The sequence below is a fragment of the Varroa destructor genome, unplaced genomic scaffold (genome assembly GCF_002443255.2).
Source record: "Varroa destructor unplaced genomic scaffold, Vdes_3.0 BEIS01000005.1, whole genome shotgun sequence".
NCBI lineage: Eukaryota > Metazoa > Arthropoda > Arachnida > Mesostigmata > Varroidae > Varroa > Varroa destructor.
Window position 1 is genome coordinate 23239049 of NW_019211458.1, and position 17459 is coordinate 23256507.

The 17459-nt window shown below is 36.6% G+C and overlaps 1 protein-coding gene, 1 long non-coding RNA gene and 1 other non-coding gene across 3 annotated transcripts; 2 read left to right on the plus strand and 1 right to left on the minus strand.

Annotated features, from left to right (window-relative positions):
- The first annotated feature begins 406 nt into the window (after window positions 1-406).
- On the plus strand, window positions 407-3240 carry LOC111251194 (uncharacterized). Its single transcript, XR_002673662.2, has 4 exons — window positions 407-560; window positions 1047-1108; window positions 2249-2356; window positions 2946-3240. It is a non-coding gene; the product is annotated as an uncharacterized LOC111251194 (long non-coding RNA).
- Window positions 3241-7976: 4736 nt separating this feature from the next.
- On the minus strand, window positions 7977-8056 carry TRNAL-UAG (transfer RNA leucine (anticodon UAG)). The gene has a single exon. It is a non-coding gene; the product is annotated as a tRNA-Leu (tRNA).
- Window positions 8057-11268: 3212 nt separating this feature from the next.
- Window positions 11269-16020, plus strand: LOC111251569 (pfs47 receptor-like). The gene is made up of 3 exons (XM_022808243.2): window positions 11269-11620; window positions 13054-13268; window positions 15217-16020. Exons 1-3 carry the CDS (start codon window positions 11602-11604, stop codon window positions 15472-15474), a joined length of 492 nt encoding a protein of 163 aa, XP_022663978.1. The 5' UTR covers window positions 11269-11601; the 3' UTR covers window positions 15475-16020.
- The last annotated feature ends 1439 nt before the right edge of the window (window positions 16021-17459 follow it).

The window sequence follows — 17459 nt, forward strand, 5'->3', positions numbered from 1 at the left end:
TTTGCAGGATTAATAAATTTAAGTCTGTTTATAAATAAAAACTACTTCGAAAGCCAGGGGAACGAAGATTTCTATGAAAGAAATATGTAAGATCATATGCTCTACAGAAATTTGCAACTGACGCATTTACGTTCTACGTGAACTAATTAGATCAATTAGATTAGGTATAGTTTTTTTTAATTCTGTTTTTTATATTTGAGTTGTGAAGGATAACAATTTTTCGTAATTTCGAAATTAGATAACGATAACATTTTCTGATCGTCTAAATTCACGCTTTTGTTGAAACGAAACAGTCCATCAAATATTTTTTATTGATTTAACAAATAACTGAATCGAGGCTTGTGTAAACATTTCAATTAAAACATCACTTTGACATATTTACGTTCAGCTTTATAAAAGCCTCACCTTCTTGAGCATCATTAGCTTGTTTAGTTGGTAGTAGTTGTGACTTAACCACCATGAAGTCAAGAATTTTACTGTTTAGTGTATTGCTTTTGCAATGTGCCGTTGCACAGGACATCGACTATAAAAAAAAAACGAGCCCGACTTCAATTTTTGCGGTAGGTAGAAAACAAGTACAGTAAGTCAGATTTGAAAAACCATCTATCTCAAATAGGTACCGATCGCTATTAGGGTGCGTTTCCTGCAAAAAAATTTGATTTGCATGAACTACACTTGATTAAGATCTAAATGTCTTTGCCCTACGTCGAACAGTAAAGCAGGCTTGTCTTAGGAACGTACAATATCAATTGTTCAGATACAGCAGGCGTAAAGGTTTGGGCCTATAAGTGACAACATAGGAGCTGCTGTTCTGGAATAGGTATTTTTGCTTACATTATAAATACAGCAAAAGCTTATGTCTATGCAGAGTTAAATCATTATTTTTGTTTGTCCTGGATAAGGTAGAGACGTGCAATCAGTTTGGCTGACCCGCAAGTTCCATAAAATGTTTCCACTTGTCCATAAACCATTTTACGAGCAATTTCACCTCAGTCCTATAGAATCTGCGTTGACACATCGAAGGTCTAAACCGCTTTCTTCATCAGTTTACAGCCTGGAGCCATTAACGGTGTTGGTTGATTGTTTTTTGGCCAAACTACCTTCAGAGGTGAGTGTCCTTATAAAATACTGTGTTATTGATTAATGTTAACCTAAGTACAACATTCAACTAGCCTAATTTTCTATGATTACTAGCAATACGAGCGTTTATGAGATCTAGAGCCTTTCGTTTTCACGACATCCTGGAAGGTGAATGCGAAAAAACAACGAGGCATTAAAACATTGTTTCTATTATTAGAACCCGAGCCTGACTTCATCTTGTCACTAGCGGCTAATGTAAGACTTTGTGGACGTATCCTTTAGAAAATATTATCTATCTTGTGACGCAATAAACATGCGCATAACTTGCATATGACAATGTTCAGAAGTATACGATAGTAATGCCGGAGACTGAAAGTATATTATTTTTTCCTACTTAATTGTATGACATTTTTATAGAAAAATACTGAAAGTCTATGAAATCATCATGTTTCTACTGCTGATTCCTATTATTTGATGATTCTAGCCGAAAAAAGAAAAATCACTCGCTTGAGTTTCGCCAAATAAGACATACCTTCGAAAATCATCAATGTTGCTCTTGAATTACGAATTGAGACCTTTTTCTTCTTTAATTTTTTTTAAATGATTTCTTCATGGCTTAAATCAGACAATAATATTAAATATGACATTTATTATGGAAACACGGCCTGTTAATGTGTAGATAATGAATTAAAGCCTGGACGTTTTGAGCTGCACATATAATTTTGTCTAGAATCCGCTGCAACGTTTCGTTGTACGGAGGCGATTTTTTTCGCCTTAGGTTATGCATAGTCAATATTTTTTCCATTAATCCTAGCGACACGTTGCGCTCTAGATTTGAACCTGGGCATAAACGCATCTCATTGCCAGCCGTGTGATGGAAGGCATAATGGCGATACCGTAGTTTAAACTCGAAACATAGAGACCATTGGTATTATCTTGTTTTTACTGTCCATTCTTTTTTCCATCGTAATCATTTCAAGAAATACAAACATCCATAAGGTAACGAAGTGTCTTGGTTATAGTTGAAGCAACAACTACAATTAAGTCGCCAGGATCCACAAACCGGAGCCTATACATATCTTAATAAGCATCTCGTCTCGATGTGTACTATATATGAAACAGTCATTATTACAAATATGAACCGCGGTTTGTACCGATTAACTTCTAGTTCGCAACGGAGTTTGCCTCAACTATTAAGGAACTCTTCGGAGGTCTATCCGTGGCCGAGGGGCTTAAACTGGTTTGTAAAAATAACAATGATGATGGCACTATGCTGGTAAGTTCTATATATTACCTTAAAAGTTCTATATATTGCCTATTATATTAAAAATATATTACAGGAAAATTATTCATGACGGTTCTCGGTCTGGAAAGCCGTACAACTTCCGGTTTCTAAGGTTGTTGACACACTATGACAAAACTAGCGGCATGTGCGTGCTCGACTTCATAACCACACGACTGCCATATACCCATCAATTGGAAACTTGAATTAACCTTTCACAAAGTTGCATAACCTCTCTATCTATATAAACAAATCGAGCAGATGTCAGTAACACAATGTTTAACTGTCTGCACATGCCCCAAAACATAGCATAGCTGTCCTTAATTCTATCAAAATATACATTAGTTTACATAGAAAGTGCAATATGTTGAAACTCGACAGAGACGAAACATCAAATAAAATAACTCATTTTCTTAAGCATTTTCTAACGCTCTTTTCAATATCGATTTTAAGTTCAACATTCGTATACGAATAAGTATGCATAGTATATGTAACAACAGTAAAACCTACAATGAGATAATGGCAAAGAAGATGCTGCTATTTTTTAGTTGGCTATTTTCAAAAAATTCATAAACATTTTCAGTTACAGACATGGGTCGACGAGTTGGACGAAGAGAGGAAGCCACGTGCCCGATTAGCTGTATGGGATTGTATTGAGGCCAATGCTGATATTGTCACCAGCTCGAAATGATCGACGAAAGAAGCAGCCAACCGTAACAATAATGGCAAAATGTAAACGCATTTTGAATGAGCTCTGAAATAAAATACAAAAAATATATTCTAGCTATTAAGCTCATATAAATTCACCTATGCATACGAGCACCTACTCACACTCCGTGTTTTACTCAAACAGAATAAAATTTTCGAAAAAAAAAATACATGACAAGGTATTGTGCTAAATTTTAGTTACGATACAATGACATATTCTATATAAGCGAACCTCCTTTATTGTTTTCTTTATAAAATACTTTTTTATTTCTAGATTTTGCAGTCTAGACAGTTCATGTTATAATAAACTTTTTATGAAACCCGTTAAATACATTATACTCTATTAATTATAATAAATAGGACAACATGCTTAGAGTTTTGTTGTGTTCCTCTGTTAGATGATGTGTCATTCCACTGCATAGTTTAGCTTAACATATACTCTCAATAGCTTTTTTAGAACACAAATCAACTTCATAAGAATTTAATTACTTTGATAGCTCAGTGCACGTATAAATGAACAATTTAAGGGTATTTTTTTATTACATTATAGTCGTACATTTTATGCAATAGAACGAGTAATTACCTAAAGAAGAAGGGCACTTTTGAAAATTACATAGTCTATCCTTTCCTTCTTACCCATGGGACACTTGCGTACAGCTTTTGGGCTTCATATAGTTCTTAGAATAACAGAAACGAAAATGGCTAGAACGCACTAAAGTACGCTATCAATCAAATAATGAGGGATAGGTCTACATAATTTGCATAGTTCATCGACCTAATTAAAGGTTATTTACACAAAATAGTATAAAGTCAGTATTCTTTGTTAAAATAGATAATTTGATAGGATATTGTTACCCATAAAGATATACTTTATTTTTATACAGCTAATATCTATCTGTTTTGTAGTGAAAAAATATACCCTGCCTTCGCAGAAATGCAGTGCGACAATCACCGGACTATTCTGGTAATTTATGCAAGCTCTAAATATGTTAAAAGCAAGGTCTACGTGCATAAATCTACGTGCAGCTATGGAGAACAAATTATTTTGAATAAGTTCTTAACATAAGTTTATATCACAATTTGGTGTACCTTGGTAAGAACATGTGTTGTCTTGATAATGAACAAATACCCCTAAATGACTTAGAGCTTTACATCGGGAAAAATAGTAGGTTTGCTGATTTTCGAATTATGCTAATGTATATATACGTATATGTGGTATTATTTGAAACCACCATACTTAATATGCGATCTTCATTTTTCGAAAACCGTTTAAAAAAATTCGCATATCTTAAGGTACCTTCACAACAACTCTGTAGCGAAACCAGTGAATGCTGTCCCATATTTGATTATACGAATACACCGTACAGTCTGCTTGGGACAATGTAGCCATAGAAAAGTGACGCCCAGCGTCTGATGCATAACTCTCTGTCCAAGTTAATATCAATAGCTTATACATTTTCCGCTTACATGAATTAAAATAAATAATCCATTTGGTATTCGTTATATCGAAGACACGCTATATGTAGTTTTACCAATTTTGTGAGCTCTACGTTTGTAGGAAATTTCTTCGCACGGGCGTACAGACTTCTCAAATCCTGAAAGGAACTAAATGCCATTATTACTATTACGATCGTTTTTATTATCAATTGCGAATTCATACTATGCATGTATAAACACAAACATGCAGGTTTACTTAGAAAGTAATATCGGTTTTTATTTGTTTCTTCGCTAATATATAAGTGTTATGTGTTAGTATAAGATACACTATTTTTTTTAGAGTTCCAACACTTATGTATATACAGAAGTATCATGACTCGAGCCTTTTAGCTATAGATAACATTTGACATTCAGCAAATGAAGATCACGAACGGAAAATCAATACACGAAAATTGCCCCTTTGTTTTTCTGATGTATGTTGATTTCAATTTTTCAAAGTGTATTCAAAAAAATCTATACATTATTTAACGAATTATAACTTTCTTTTCAGATTGTAACTAGTTGCATATAAGTAAGCCAAAATTAAGATTTGAGCGAGTAAAATCTATTGAAACTAGAAAAATATAGCAGAACTACAGAGATAATATCGCTTGAAAAAGAATGCAATTATTTAGAATGTTCATTGGGAATGTTCTGGAAGATCAAGAATATTTATGCTAAAAACAAACACTGCAAAACTTTAACAAAACACCAAAAAAATATGTACATGACAACTCATTCGTAAGCAAATGTCCGCCATATTGTAAATAAAATGTAAATAAAAAAAAAACGACGAGTAGCTTAAAAATATAAATATGATATACAGCTTTCGGGGAAGATTGTTTAGAGCGGTGCGGCTATAATCAAATTAAATAGCACAATTAATGTATATAATTGCATTTACTGGGCAACCGTAAATCCACTGTGAGACAGTCTTAGAGGAGTATTATATAAATTTATCAAGAGTCATACGGCATTTCAAGCAAAGGATCTATTGGATCATTTTTTTGACAGTACAGAGACTGATGCCGAACAGTTGGAACTTACTGCAAAAATCTGCTTGAGTAAGACCTTAATAAGAAAGGCGAATCGTATTTCTAATAAGAGGCATAAGGGGTAAGGGCATATTTTGATAGGAATTTTCCGAACAGATGGGCTAAACAAAGAAATTCATAGGGTACCCCGTCAATTTCCCAAAGCTGACGCCAATGGACTTTTTGCTGCAGGGATACCCTGAAGATAGAATCGACTTGAGAAGAAAATCGACGACAGCTGAAGATTTAAAAACCACAATCGAATAGGGATGACCCATAATACCAACTTAAATTTTTGTTGAAGCTTGGAAATTAATAGTCTATCGTTATCCAATATCACAACAACTATACTTTTGAACGTTTGCAGTGAAAGGAAACATAAGACCTTTTACGTAGATTAGTTTGCAGTTGTTATATTATTGCAAGTAGGAACCGAAGTTATAGCACATTATTAAGATGCTTCGTAGACAAAATATTTTATGTATAACGTGTGATGCTATAACTTGTACAAATAGTTGTGCCATGTTTTGATTCCGAGAATATATGAACATAGAATTTGTTGCTCGATATATGAATAATATAGCCCATTCCTACAGTGGTCCATGTGTAGAAATTTGATTATCCGTTACAGCCAGCTTGGGGCATATTTGCTAATTGAAGCTGACTTTTTATTGAAACATGCAGATTTTACAATATTCGGAATTGTGCTGCTTCAAACAGGCCAGTTGGGTGTTTTCTCTGTCACGCTTAACTCAGCGCTGTCCTATAGATCTATTGTTACCACCAATTAGGGTAAGAGATACAACAACGTGCGCCATGTGTGAAACCAAAGCCATGTAAAACTTGCCGTTAGTTATTAATTCTACTTACAAATGGCATATTAATTCTGATCTCGATTAGAAATAAGGTAATTTGACATTTTCAAATGCACCGTACTAAGCCCGAAAGTCTTTGTAAAATAGAATGTATTTTGTACAGATGGTCATTTAAACAATATTGCGGTACCAGTCAAATGGTTCGTAAGTTTAGTTTCGGGGTCTGGCATATAAAGTACATGCAGTTAACGTAATTCCAGATACGTTTGATAAATAATCACTAATTTCTAATCTTTGGATCTCAAAAAATGACATTAATATCTTAAGCAATTCAAGCAAAATCAACGAGGGAAAACTTTTCGATAGAAAGTTCCAAATAAAGCCCGGCTTTACACAGCTAGATGTAACATTAAATGTGTAAAATAAAGTTTTCCACTTAGAACTGCTCTCATTAGTATAAAAAAAATTCAACAATTCAGTCCTCAAACGGATGCCTTATGTCCTGGCCAAATCCTTATTTTGGCAAGGCAATATCTTTTTCAACTTTTAATGGAGTCATTTATTCAAATCTATTTGACAGATACTCGACGAAATGCTAAATTTTGCGTAAACCGGTACCGCCACTGTTTTCGTGTTATCATTTCACAATCTCTGACTTTGACTCTATGATTTGATTTGGAGAAAAGATATTTTAAATCTATAAAACCTGCAGCAACGATTGTATAGCTACGTCCAGATCCCTTAAAGAGATACACTCTCGTAATGTTATGTGGCACCTTCATTATTGTACCATCATTAATTTTAAAAACGACTTGCAGAAAGTCAGCGGCCCAGCCCAGTTTTTTTTCTGCCTTCGCACTTTGTTGAACGTTGAAAAAGAGCAGGTGCGGCATAGAACTTGCGGTTATGTGTTCGATGGGGGGAATATTATTATCCAAGCAGATTTACTTATGATTAGATCTTTTTTACACGTGCTTGAATAATGCTCACGTGATGGTTACACAAAAATGATTATATAACTAACTCCTGCTGGTCCTAACTAAAAATGATGTTGTTGTTCTTGTTGTCTAACATTGTGTGTTTTCAATTAAACTATATTTGTTATTTAACCTTACGTTTTACCCGATCTGTATACTGTAGATAACAACGCATACGCACATTTTGATATTTGTCAAAAAAGATGGCTAGCGATTTTCTCACAAGTACGCTAAAAATTTTTGACATTCTGATACTTATACTGACCAGTTACGCCTTTTTCACCCTTCATTAACCAATTCATAAACACATATCATAACTATCGCTCATAAAAAAATAGGTTGTCACGTTTTGGTATTTAGCTTAAGACCCTATTTTAATGAATGTTCTGCTTTAGGATTCTTTAGGATTAAATATTTTCGAAATGGCAAAAAATTTTACCCTTAGTTAGCGTTTATCGTGGTTTATAAGAAAAGCACAAGATTGAAAGAAATCATATTAGATAAATTGAATCGTTTACATCTTGCAACTCTCGACTATATCGAATGATGCAATGGGTTTTCTAGGTTACCTCCTTCATTAGCTTTAAAGAGTAAGAAAAAACTTTGGCAGCGGTGGGATTCGAACCCACGCCCCTAGAGACTGGTGCCTAAAACCAGCGCCTTAGACCACTCGGCCACGCTACCACTGGCATACATACCGAACACACTGATGACGCTGATTGGTTAACTGTCACTATGCGCTAACTGAGCGACTTTTCCTCTTTAGCAAATGTAGACCGGACAGTCTTTACACTGCCTTTCTTTAGCGAGCTTAATATATTTCTTAAGCTATTTTCATATATATATATATATATATATATATATATATATATATATATATATATATATATATAATTATGCAGTTAGTATGCACAGATAGTATACAATACAAAAAAAATTATATTAACATATTCAGTGATCTTCACCTTACTGCAAAGCCGAATGTAAAATATGTTTTTGGCCACAAACTAAGAGTACCTTGCTATACATTTGGCCAAAGTCAGGAGAAGAGGACATTCATAACAGCTTTTCTATGCAGTCAGGTTGGATATAAAACATACTTTAACGATTTATCTTAAAGGACGTTCTTCGACATCATTGGTAAAGAGAACGTTTCATTTATTTAATAAGCATAGTTTCCAGCTGCCTGAAAAATCGAACAATCACCAATAAGGACCTTCGTTCGACGTGATAGCAAAGTTTTCCAAGAGCTCCGTACTCGAACTTCCCTCTGGGATATCGCTCATGACGAGTTACTTATACTTGATGATTTGCCGCTGGGAGTAAAGCTCGTGACCTATGCTGATGACTTAGCAGTCACAGCCACTACCCGTTCCTCGGAAGAATTACAGATGCGCATAAATCAAACATCCATCAAAAAGGTCAAATGGCTTAAGGAAATAGGACCTAAGCACCGACCAAGTCGGAAGGGTATTTAAAGGAAGTAATGCACACAGCTGAACGTCACCAGGGAAGGGGAGAAAACCAAAGCACTGCCTACAGTAGCACCTGGGGGGTCATCCTCGACCAGAACATGAAGGATCGGCACACATGCGTTACGCAGCAGCTAGGGTGGAAAAAATCTCGGTAGACCTACCAAACATGATGCCTAACATTAAGGGTTCGCGCAAAGGCCAACAAAGACTCCTCATTCCAGTGGCTGAATCCATAGCTCTCGAAGCGTGGACAAAACTGCCTGCAACAGAAAACCTAACGAACAAGTTATTTGACAAGGCTCGAATGACACTAGTGCTCAAAGTATTCCAAATACATCGTACCGTCAGCAGGTAGACAGCACTTATTTTGTCAGGTTTATTTCTTTGCGATGTGACACCAAAGGAGAGGCAAGGAGTATGGTCACATCTCTAGGTGGAAGCAATGTCAGACGAGTAATAACGCGGGAACCAGAATCTAGGACATAATCCCAAACTTGAAGCTATGGATGAAAAGAAAGAGACAAAAATTAGCTTTTTACCTAATGCAGTTCCAAATGGAATATGGACTTATTCAGAGCCTTCCACTTCAGATGAAGAATCATATTCTTTCTAAAGAATTTAATCAGGTTCTTGTATACTGTACGGCAAACTAGTTTTCGCTGTAAATGTCGCTATACAATGACGTTCGCTATAGAAATCGCTTTATCGAGCTCAATGTTTGACTACAGCCCAACGTTTCCCAATTAAACAAAAACGGATTTCTTCAGTCAGCACTAGAAAATAGCAGATTGTTCGTTAGACATGTGGGCTATGTAGCCAAGCTCTGGCAGACGATACCGATTTATATTGCAACTACTTAGTTACGGTTCTATGGTAAGCGTTTCTGTAACAATGGTAATGTTATGGTACCACGTGCATTTTGTGAGTTACGCGATATGCTATTATAGATCGAATCGGTTTGATTCAGTGTGTTCGATCTATAAATATTAATTAAAGAAATTTACAGAGAATCGGAGATTTGAGAATTCCGAAATGGCGACCTAATCAGGGAAAACTACATCTATGCCGCATAGGTGAATATGGATTTGTTTGTAAATATGTTTATCGTATAACACAATGGAAATAGAAAAAAAGCATGGCTATTTCTATTAGGTAGACACTCTCAGCGAGTTTAGTAGGAGAGGGCTAAAACGAATCCGACAGAGTAATAAAGTGTGGCGATCAACAAAGTACAGCCGATGTTTTCTTGTTAATGGGGCAATTTATGGGTTCGGATTGCCTTACTTGAATTGCCTGGATAAAGAAACATTGACAGATGTTTCTTTATCCAGGCAAAAGCCCGTACCATGTTCGAAGGACGTTAACTGATTTATTTAAATGACTCTACATTAGTTAAATCAACTGAAGTTAACCATAATACAAGTCCTGTTCATTGTTGCCCTTTGAACCCGAAAATAATTGATTTATATATGAATATTGAGACGTCGAGACTCGTCATATTGTACCGTAGATTTGCAGGACAAAAACAGCCTGATATGTTCGACCAACTGTCATTCCGTAAAAATATAACAAAATATCTCTCAAGCGTTGTTGGCTTGTGCAGTAACGCAATAGACAGACAAAGTATGTAAGTGTGTCAAGTCAAAGAGTATCCGCTCGAAATTAGGGGTTAAGAAGTGATTATCTCTCACTTACCAACTGTGATATGACAAAATACGTTTGTACGGGACATTCTAGTTGTACTCATTTTAGGAGTTTGCTTCCCCCCAAAAGCCTATCCACGTTTACGAAAAAAAGGGATCCTATAAGATAGCGAACACTAAAATGACTGTTTTAGACGAATACATCGAGTTTAATAATTGTTGCGTTTGAATATTTATCGTTTGTTACCGTTATGTGTCATCTTTAACGAAATAGGTAATCGTCGACCCTGTTCGCATACAGAGGTAACGAATATCCATATTCATAATAGTTCCATTAAGTAAATCAGAAGATTTACTCGAATACTAAACGGCGACCTGCAACTTATCTGTAGCGAGGTCGTTCGGCGTCCACTCATTGCATCATTGATAGCTATTCTTCTTCCAGTCTGCCGTTCTATCCAAATTTGGCGTATGATAGCCTTCTTTCCGTGTTTTTTTTCGTACGCGACATAAGGGAATACTTTTGCGTACATTGCACTACCGACCGAGCCTTAACGTCACAACCTGACGTACAAAAAACGCTATAGGCTGGTCGGTAAAGCCGTCTTGGCATTACCCCAGTCCGTTTTTCCCCATCTAGCATGTTGTTGGTGGCCGCCACTGGGGAACAATAGCATCATGATGATGATAAACGCTAGCGGCCTCTCTCAACAAAAACCTACTTTAAGTCACCGTCGACACTTTTTACTGATGGAAAGCGGCTCCACTGATGGAGATACGGTGGAGCAGCGCTATCGACAACGTTGACAAAGCTCTAGCTGGCTAGAAACGATCGTTGAACGTACAGTCAACAAGGCTATACGACGTGTTGGCAAGCTAATGAGTCACGATATCTGCGGCAAGGGAATATATTCACTCAGCTTTGACATGTTTGTCATTGTTTAGGCTTGGACGTAGTTCAGCCAACTTTGTCGGCTGGCGCTGTTATCGATATGCGAACCAACTTGTAAGGCACGCGGATTGTTCGCCTCTCGTTCACTAGAGTTCTTATATACGAACTTGTAGTCGTTCCCAGCAACACGTACGTGAGCACTGTCGATTCAAAAACCGTATGATGACGTACTGCGGACGTAAGTCAGAATTTAGCTTCTATATACACATAGATTTTTGCTAAAAAAGTCTATGTGCATATATACCTTAATATATAATTATAATAATAATATCTTAATATATAATAATAATATAATTATAATATATAACAAAAGATAATTATTGCTTCTTTTATGTAAAATATGTAATGTATGCCGTATGGAGTTAAGTCGTAGCTTAATCACATTTTGACATTGTCCAGCAGTTCTAAACACGGACGTATACAGCTGGCGCGTAACAGAAAACGAAGAGACAAAATAAATTCATAGGTCAGTAGTTTACACGCATGTAAAAATATTTACCTATAACGGATAAACGCAATGTTATCGTTCAGTATAGCTCGTATGTCGGAAACAAGTAGGTGTGTAGCATATAACTGCAATCCTTATATGCTACACACCTTTATGTTATGAGGTATGCCTCCGTAGAACATCGATACATTTTTTGCAACTTGCGATTTTAAAAATATGATTTCTGAGTTAATAACATGACTACGTAAAAGTTTGGAAAGATAGTTGTGCGACAGTGAGAACAGCCTATTTTATATTTACATAAAAAAGAAACGCAAGTCTCTAGGAAAAGGCGACCAAAGTGGCGGAATCACTTGCACGACGCCTAAATACTGCACGATGTTTATAAGTAAAAGAAGAAAAGATAATATGAGGAAGCGTATTGCAGACATCGTGGCATAAGTCTTAGGGGAGACTTGCGCAAGATTTGTCGTAAAACTATGCCTTGACCATCTACTAGGCTGTCAAGATGGCTGAGAATTCCTTTGATCAGTAGAGTAGCAATGAAATTACGGGAAAAGTTTATAGGCTATTAGTGCCAGCTCTTTCATCGAGTGCAACGACTGCTCCATGTAAGTGAACACATGAAGTTCGGTGGTCCGTCAGAATGAAGCAGCTCTTCATTCGTTGCATGCCTAGCCCAGAAGCGTATTTTTTCTTCCTTTTTGCTGTAAAGCGATTCAGCTATGTGGATTCTTCTATCCATCAATAACTCCATAAAGGAAAGAAATCAACCGGTTCCACTGGAATATTGTATGATTATTGTCAGAGCATCTCTTCTAATCTGTAAATATTTACACTCCGCCAGAAATCATTCATAATGCAAGCACAACGTATTATTAATACTAATGTACATTCAGCGACTACTGATTTATTAAGTAGTTCGCAAACTAAACAAACTGAAAAATATAAACTAAGCAGAATACCTAACAAGCAAATCGAGTGGCTTGCAAGTCAGAATAATTACGACGATATGTTTCGAATATTTATTCAGCTTTGCATTTGATAATAAGTGTTCATTTCCACTGGGCCAAACAACAGCCAGTCTTGCGGGTTGTTTCTGACAAAGAGGATAATGTCTGGTGAAAATCTGACAAAAAACTATGCCTTGTTTTCCTTGACAGCCCGCACCTACCGCGCCTTGTGCCAGTGGGTGCCCACCAGTGGCTCACACATCCCCCTGCACGCCGTTTACGGTGGAAATGATTCAACGGGCGAAACTCTGTACATTGGTCGTTCAAAACACGATGAGGATATCATTCCCGGCAAAGTTGTACCATCTCACCAGTGTTGCTACGTGCCTTGGGGCGGTGAGGAGAACCGTTACGGACAATATGAGGTGCATACATTTGACAGGGCAATTATGCTGCCGGAAATCATCGTACATCAATCATATATTGGTTGGGGTTTAGCTGGCATGTTTTATTGTTATAGCTATTCTATTTTTCAGTTCTAGTTTGATAAACTAGTAAATTAAGTAGCCTCACAACGACCACTTAGACATTGGGCTCTTTTAGACCACTGTCTTTCACATAGGGCGTTACCACATTTTAAAGAAGGAACAACATCCGTCTGAAAAATCGGAGCGAATGTCGGATTGAAGCTGGTCTAAAAGAAATCTAGTCAACTAAGTATATTTGACATCTAGCTATTCGACCGAAGTCTAAAGTCGTTTTCGACGATATTTTAATATGTCAAAAAACTTCATTAAAAAGGTTTTCATTGGTCTCGTTGTATGTCAATGCAAAGCCGTGACAAATCCCTTAGAATCGACTAGCGGAGACGCTTAGGGAGGCATATTAAGGGCTACCACCCCAATTACTACCTTCCAGCACTATAATTCACGCGCGTCCCCCAGTTCGATGGACGGATGTAGATTAGAATATTGTTATTAGTTACTACCACTCGCACAGATTCGCTTCCTAGCTTAACCGTTGACCCATAAAGACATTTTTGATTTATAAATATTTTATAACTGAGGCAGTATTCCATGCGTCATGCATATTCTGCCGACACAAATCGTATAAGACGTAATGATTATATCCTATCTAGTGTATTTTTCCAAGGTATGAATGGTGCGTATGAACTTCGGCATGAACGTGCCCCGCCCTGTATGTTATCTTTATAGCCCTAATGTATAACACCATGCATATTGTCAGCATAAACAAGAAGTTTTTAAACCCATTTAGTGATTTACCATGTCTTGACGCCCATTAGAATTCGCTGTAAGCCGGTCGGTCTTATCGCAAACTGCCTATGTAAAGCATTGCTATTTCATCGACATTTTTCAATCCTAAACACTATGTATAGGTTATCACGCGAACTCGTAACGCCCATTGATTCAGTTGACTGTCTCTTTAGTCTAATGCATGGTTAGCTATGTTATCAAATCAAACCTTATTTAGTCACCTTTGCTGGTAGTAAATCTCTACATATAAAATAGTAAACACCCCATATACAGAGACCAACAGCACACTATCCCAAGATCAGAACAAGTGTAGGGAGCCACTAGAACACTGTGTTACATTGTTGAATTTGAAAAATTAATCTGACAGATTTGCCATGTACTCTAAAGATGATACTGAAGGGCAATGATGTATCATAAGTTTCCCTGCATCTATATGTATCGTCTTTTCGTGAATACCCTCATTCCTGCAACGTTTATGGTGGAACTCATGCACGACAGAGTAACTGACGACGCCTCTTTTTAGTGGGTTTGTATCTTCCGCTAGTTGTTCTCCGCCGCACTCAAAGCAAAGAAGACACCATCAATAACCACAAACCTTTTTCTTCGCTCTTGGCTCCTATGGTTGGCCTTAGAAACTTCCATTGCTGGGAACTCGAAGCAACGACATAGGTCCTCGCTAGGAATTATGCGAGGCGACTTCGGGCCATTATGTAGTTTCAGTGCTCTTTTGAGGAAAGAGACTTTGATGTAATTCAGTTATTGGAGGTTCTTTATTATAAGACATACATATACTTATAAGTAAATAGCTTAATTTTGCAGTGGTGCATATCGTGTCATAATTGAGTCGTTTCAGAAAAAAAAAGCTCGTTTCGCCTTAAAGCATTAAAACAAAAACAACTAATAATAAATCATTCTTACGTCAGAACTTACATCATTTTCGCATCGTTATGATAACTTCACTTTATTTTTTCAGTTCACACTTGACGACTTCATTGAAAGAGATTAAGCAGTAGCACCAAAGTAATACTAATTTATTATTATTTTGACATTATCAAATCATTTTACCAATTGCGTTTTTGCTTATTGTTTTCACTTACAGATCCTTGTAGCCCAGTCAGAGTCTGAGTTCGCCTGGGAGCCCGCTAGTGATGGTCGTCTTCCCACTGGAGCTGTTCAGGGCGGAGCCACCGGGACGGGTGAACCTTTGTACATAGGCCGTGCTCGCCACGAAGGTTCTCTGACGATTGGCAAGGTTCAGCCATCTCATCATTGCTGTTACATTCCGTACGCCGGTCAGGAAATTTGCTACACAGACTACGAGGTACTCGTCTGCCGAGTGATCCGTCTGTCGTATTGATAAAGTTCTCCTAATAATAAAAAATAACGACGGACAATTGCGCGTACGCCGTATATTTGACGGATACGTTAACGACTCTAGTGCCCTGACCGCATTCGTATCATAAGTCACGACCAAAGTGCGAATGAATAAGGCTACTACCGGTATTCTTTCTTCTGCAGTACAATTTTTATTCGTTTCTATATTATATCTGGATGCAGACAATTCTGTTGTGGAAAAAACCGCACTGAAACTCGGAGAACACTGGGTTCGATAAATAGTTCTAGCCATTTATGTGTTAACCAGTGATTTGAAAACCATCAGTTTGTTCTACAAATATGCAGAATTTTTACTTTAGAAGGGTTTTGCTAGCTTTTAGTAAGCGTCAATGCAAGCGTCCCAGTTATTGAATACTAATATAGACGGGAAATGTTTATCGTCCTGCAAAAATCCACCATACCGGCCAAGTCAGAGCCTTGTATTAGTATTTCAAAGACGTGTGTGGGTGTCTCTCACTAATGATTATGTTTTATATACGCATAAATAAATATAACGTGGGAACGTAAACGCAGTTGATTTTCTGTTTCCAACTTTCCTCATAGCAAATCATAACTAACACGCTTAAAATTATGAAATATAGTGCATAAGCTTTTTCTTAGAAATCGTATGAAACATTAAGAGCTACACGTGTATGTTTTAACGGCGGCAATCCAAATCTCGGTTTGTAGATAGCACCAAGTCAGCGCCTTCGATTAAATAATAAGCCTCCTAGAAATCTAGCTTCGAAATTATTCCGAGACATAACAGTACTCGTAATATGGCAAAAATAAAGACCAAGCCATAGTTACAATGTTTGGATGAAGCCTTTCCGGCTGCGAGTGGTGAAAAAAATGCTATCTGAGGCCAAATATTATTGGTTGGAATAAATTATATTCGGAATAAATAACAAAATACTTTGTATAGCAGCCTATAGTTGATTCGAATTAAATTTTTCGTCTTTTTAGGTACAAACTAAGTAAACTGTCGAAAATTAATGTATAAACCTTTTATATCTGACAGGCGAAAACATTTAAAATGATCTAGTCTACGAAGCAAGTATCTAGGTTATTGCGTTGAGTTATTATGATTGACAGTTAAAATGAAACTTGTATAGTACATAGAAAGCGAACCCTTCTCTATGAGCAGGTTGCTTTTACGTGGGTATTGTTGACAGAATTTATACTGTTTTGTTTGACGAAAGGACTATCATCGCTGACTAGCCTAATACCCAGATGGCTTCGGTATAGTTAAATTCCCTACGAGTCAAGCTGCCATTCCTGTTAGGAAACTGACACGGATGACCCAAATTGATTTGAGTTTAAACGAAAAAATCGATATCGTTGTCAACAAATCAACTAAGCGGGCTATAGTTATAAATCATTCGCCTGATTGACAGCTTAAGGCTGACTCAATGGTTCGTATAAGGTTAGCTGGATAAATGTCAATTGAAATATATCGGTTTATGGTTTTGCTCATTTTGCTGTAAACTACACCCCTTTCTCCCCTGTCAATGCTGAATCAAATACTTCTAATTGAACCCACTGACCAGACCAAATGATACTGAACGCTTCTGTACATACAGCCAATGTACAACCGCATGCTGCCTTTTTTCCAGTAAATAGCGGCGTAATGTAACAGTTTCTATACAAACAGCGAACTTCTTTTTCTTAAACATACTCTCATGGAACGAATTACCTTTGAAGGTAAAGTAGTTACCTAGTAGTTACACAAATTATGTAGTATAACATTTTAAAAAAGTACGTCAGTATGTTTGATTATACGTATAAACATATTTCGTCCACGGGTATATATACCCATGGATATATATATATATATTGTTTGCCTATTTTTTTCAAATTGCTTGGATCAGTATACAACTTCTTCGGATTCTGTTTTTATATATTCATAGTCTTCTAATCAATTTTTACATAAAACTTACTGGCGACATACTGTTTAAAAGATTATTA

What these genes read in the sequence shown, in the direction of transcription:
- LOC111251569 (XM_022808243.2), top strand. An exon ending in ACCGTTACGGACAATATGAG is followed by an intron (nt 13,269 to 15,216) that starts GTGCATACATTT and finishes TTTCACTTACAG; the next exon opens with ATCCTTGTAGCCCAGTCAGA.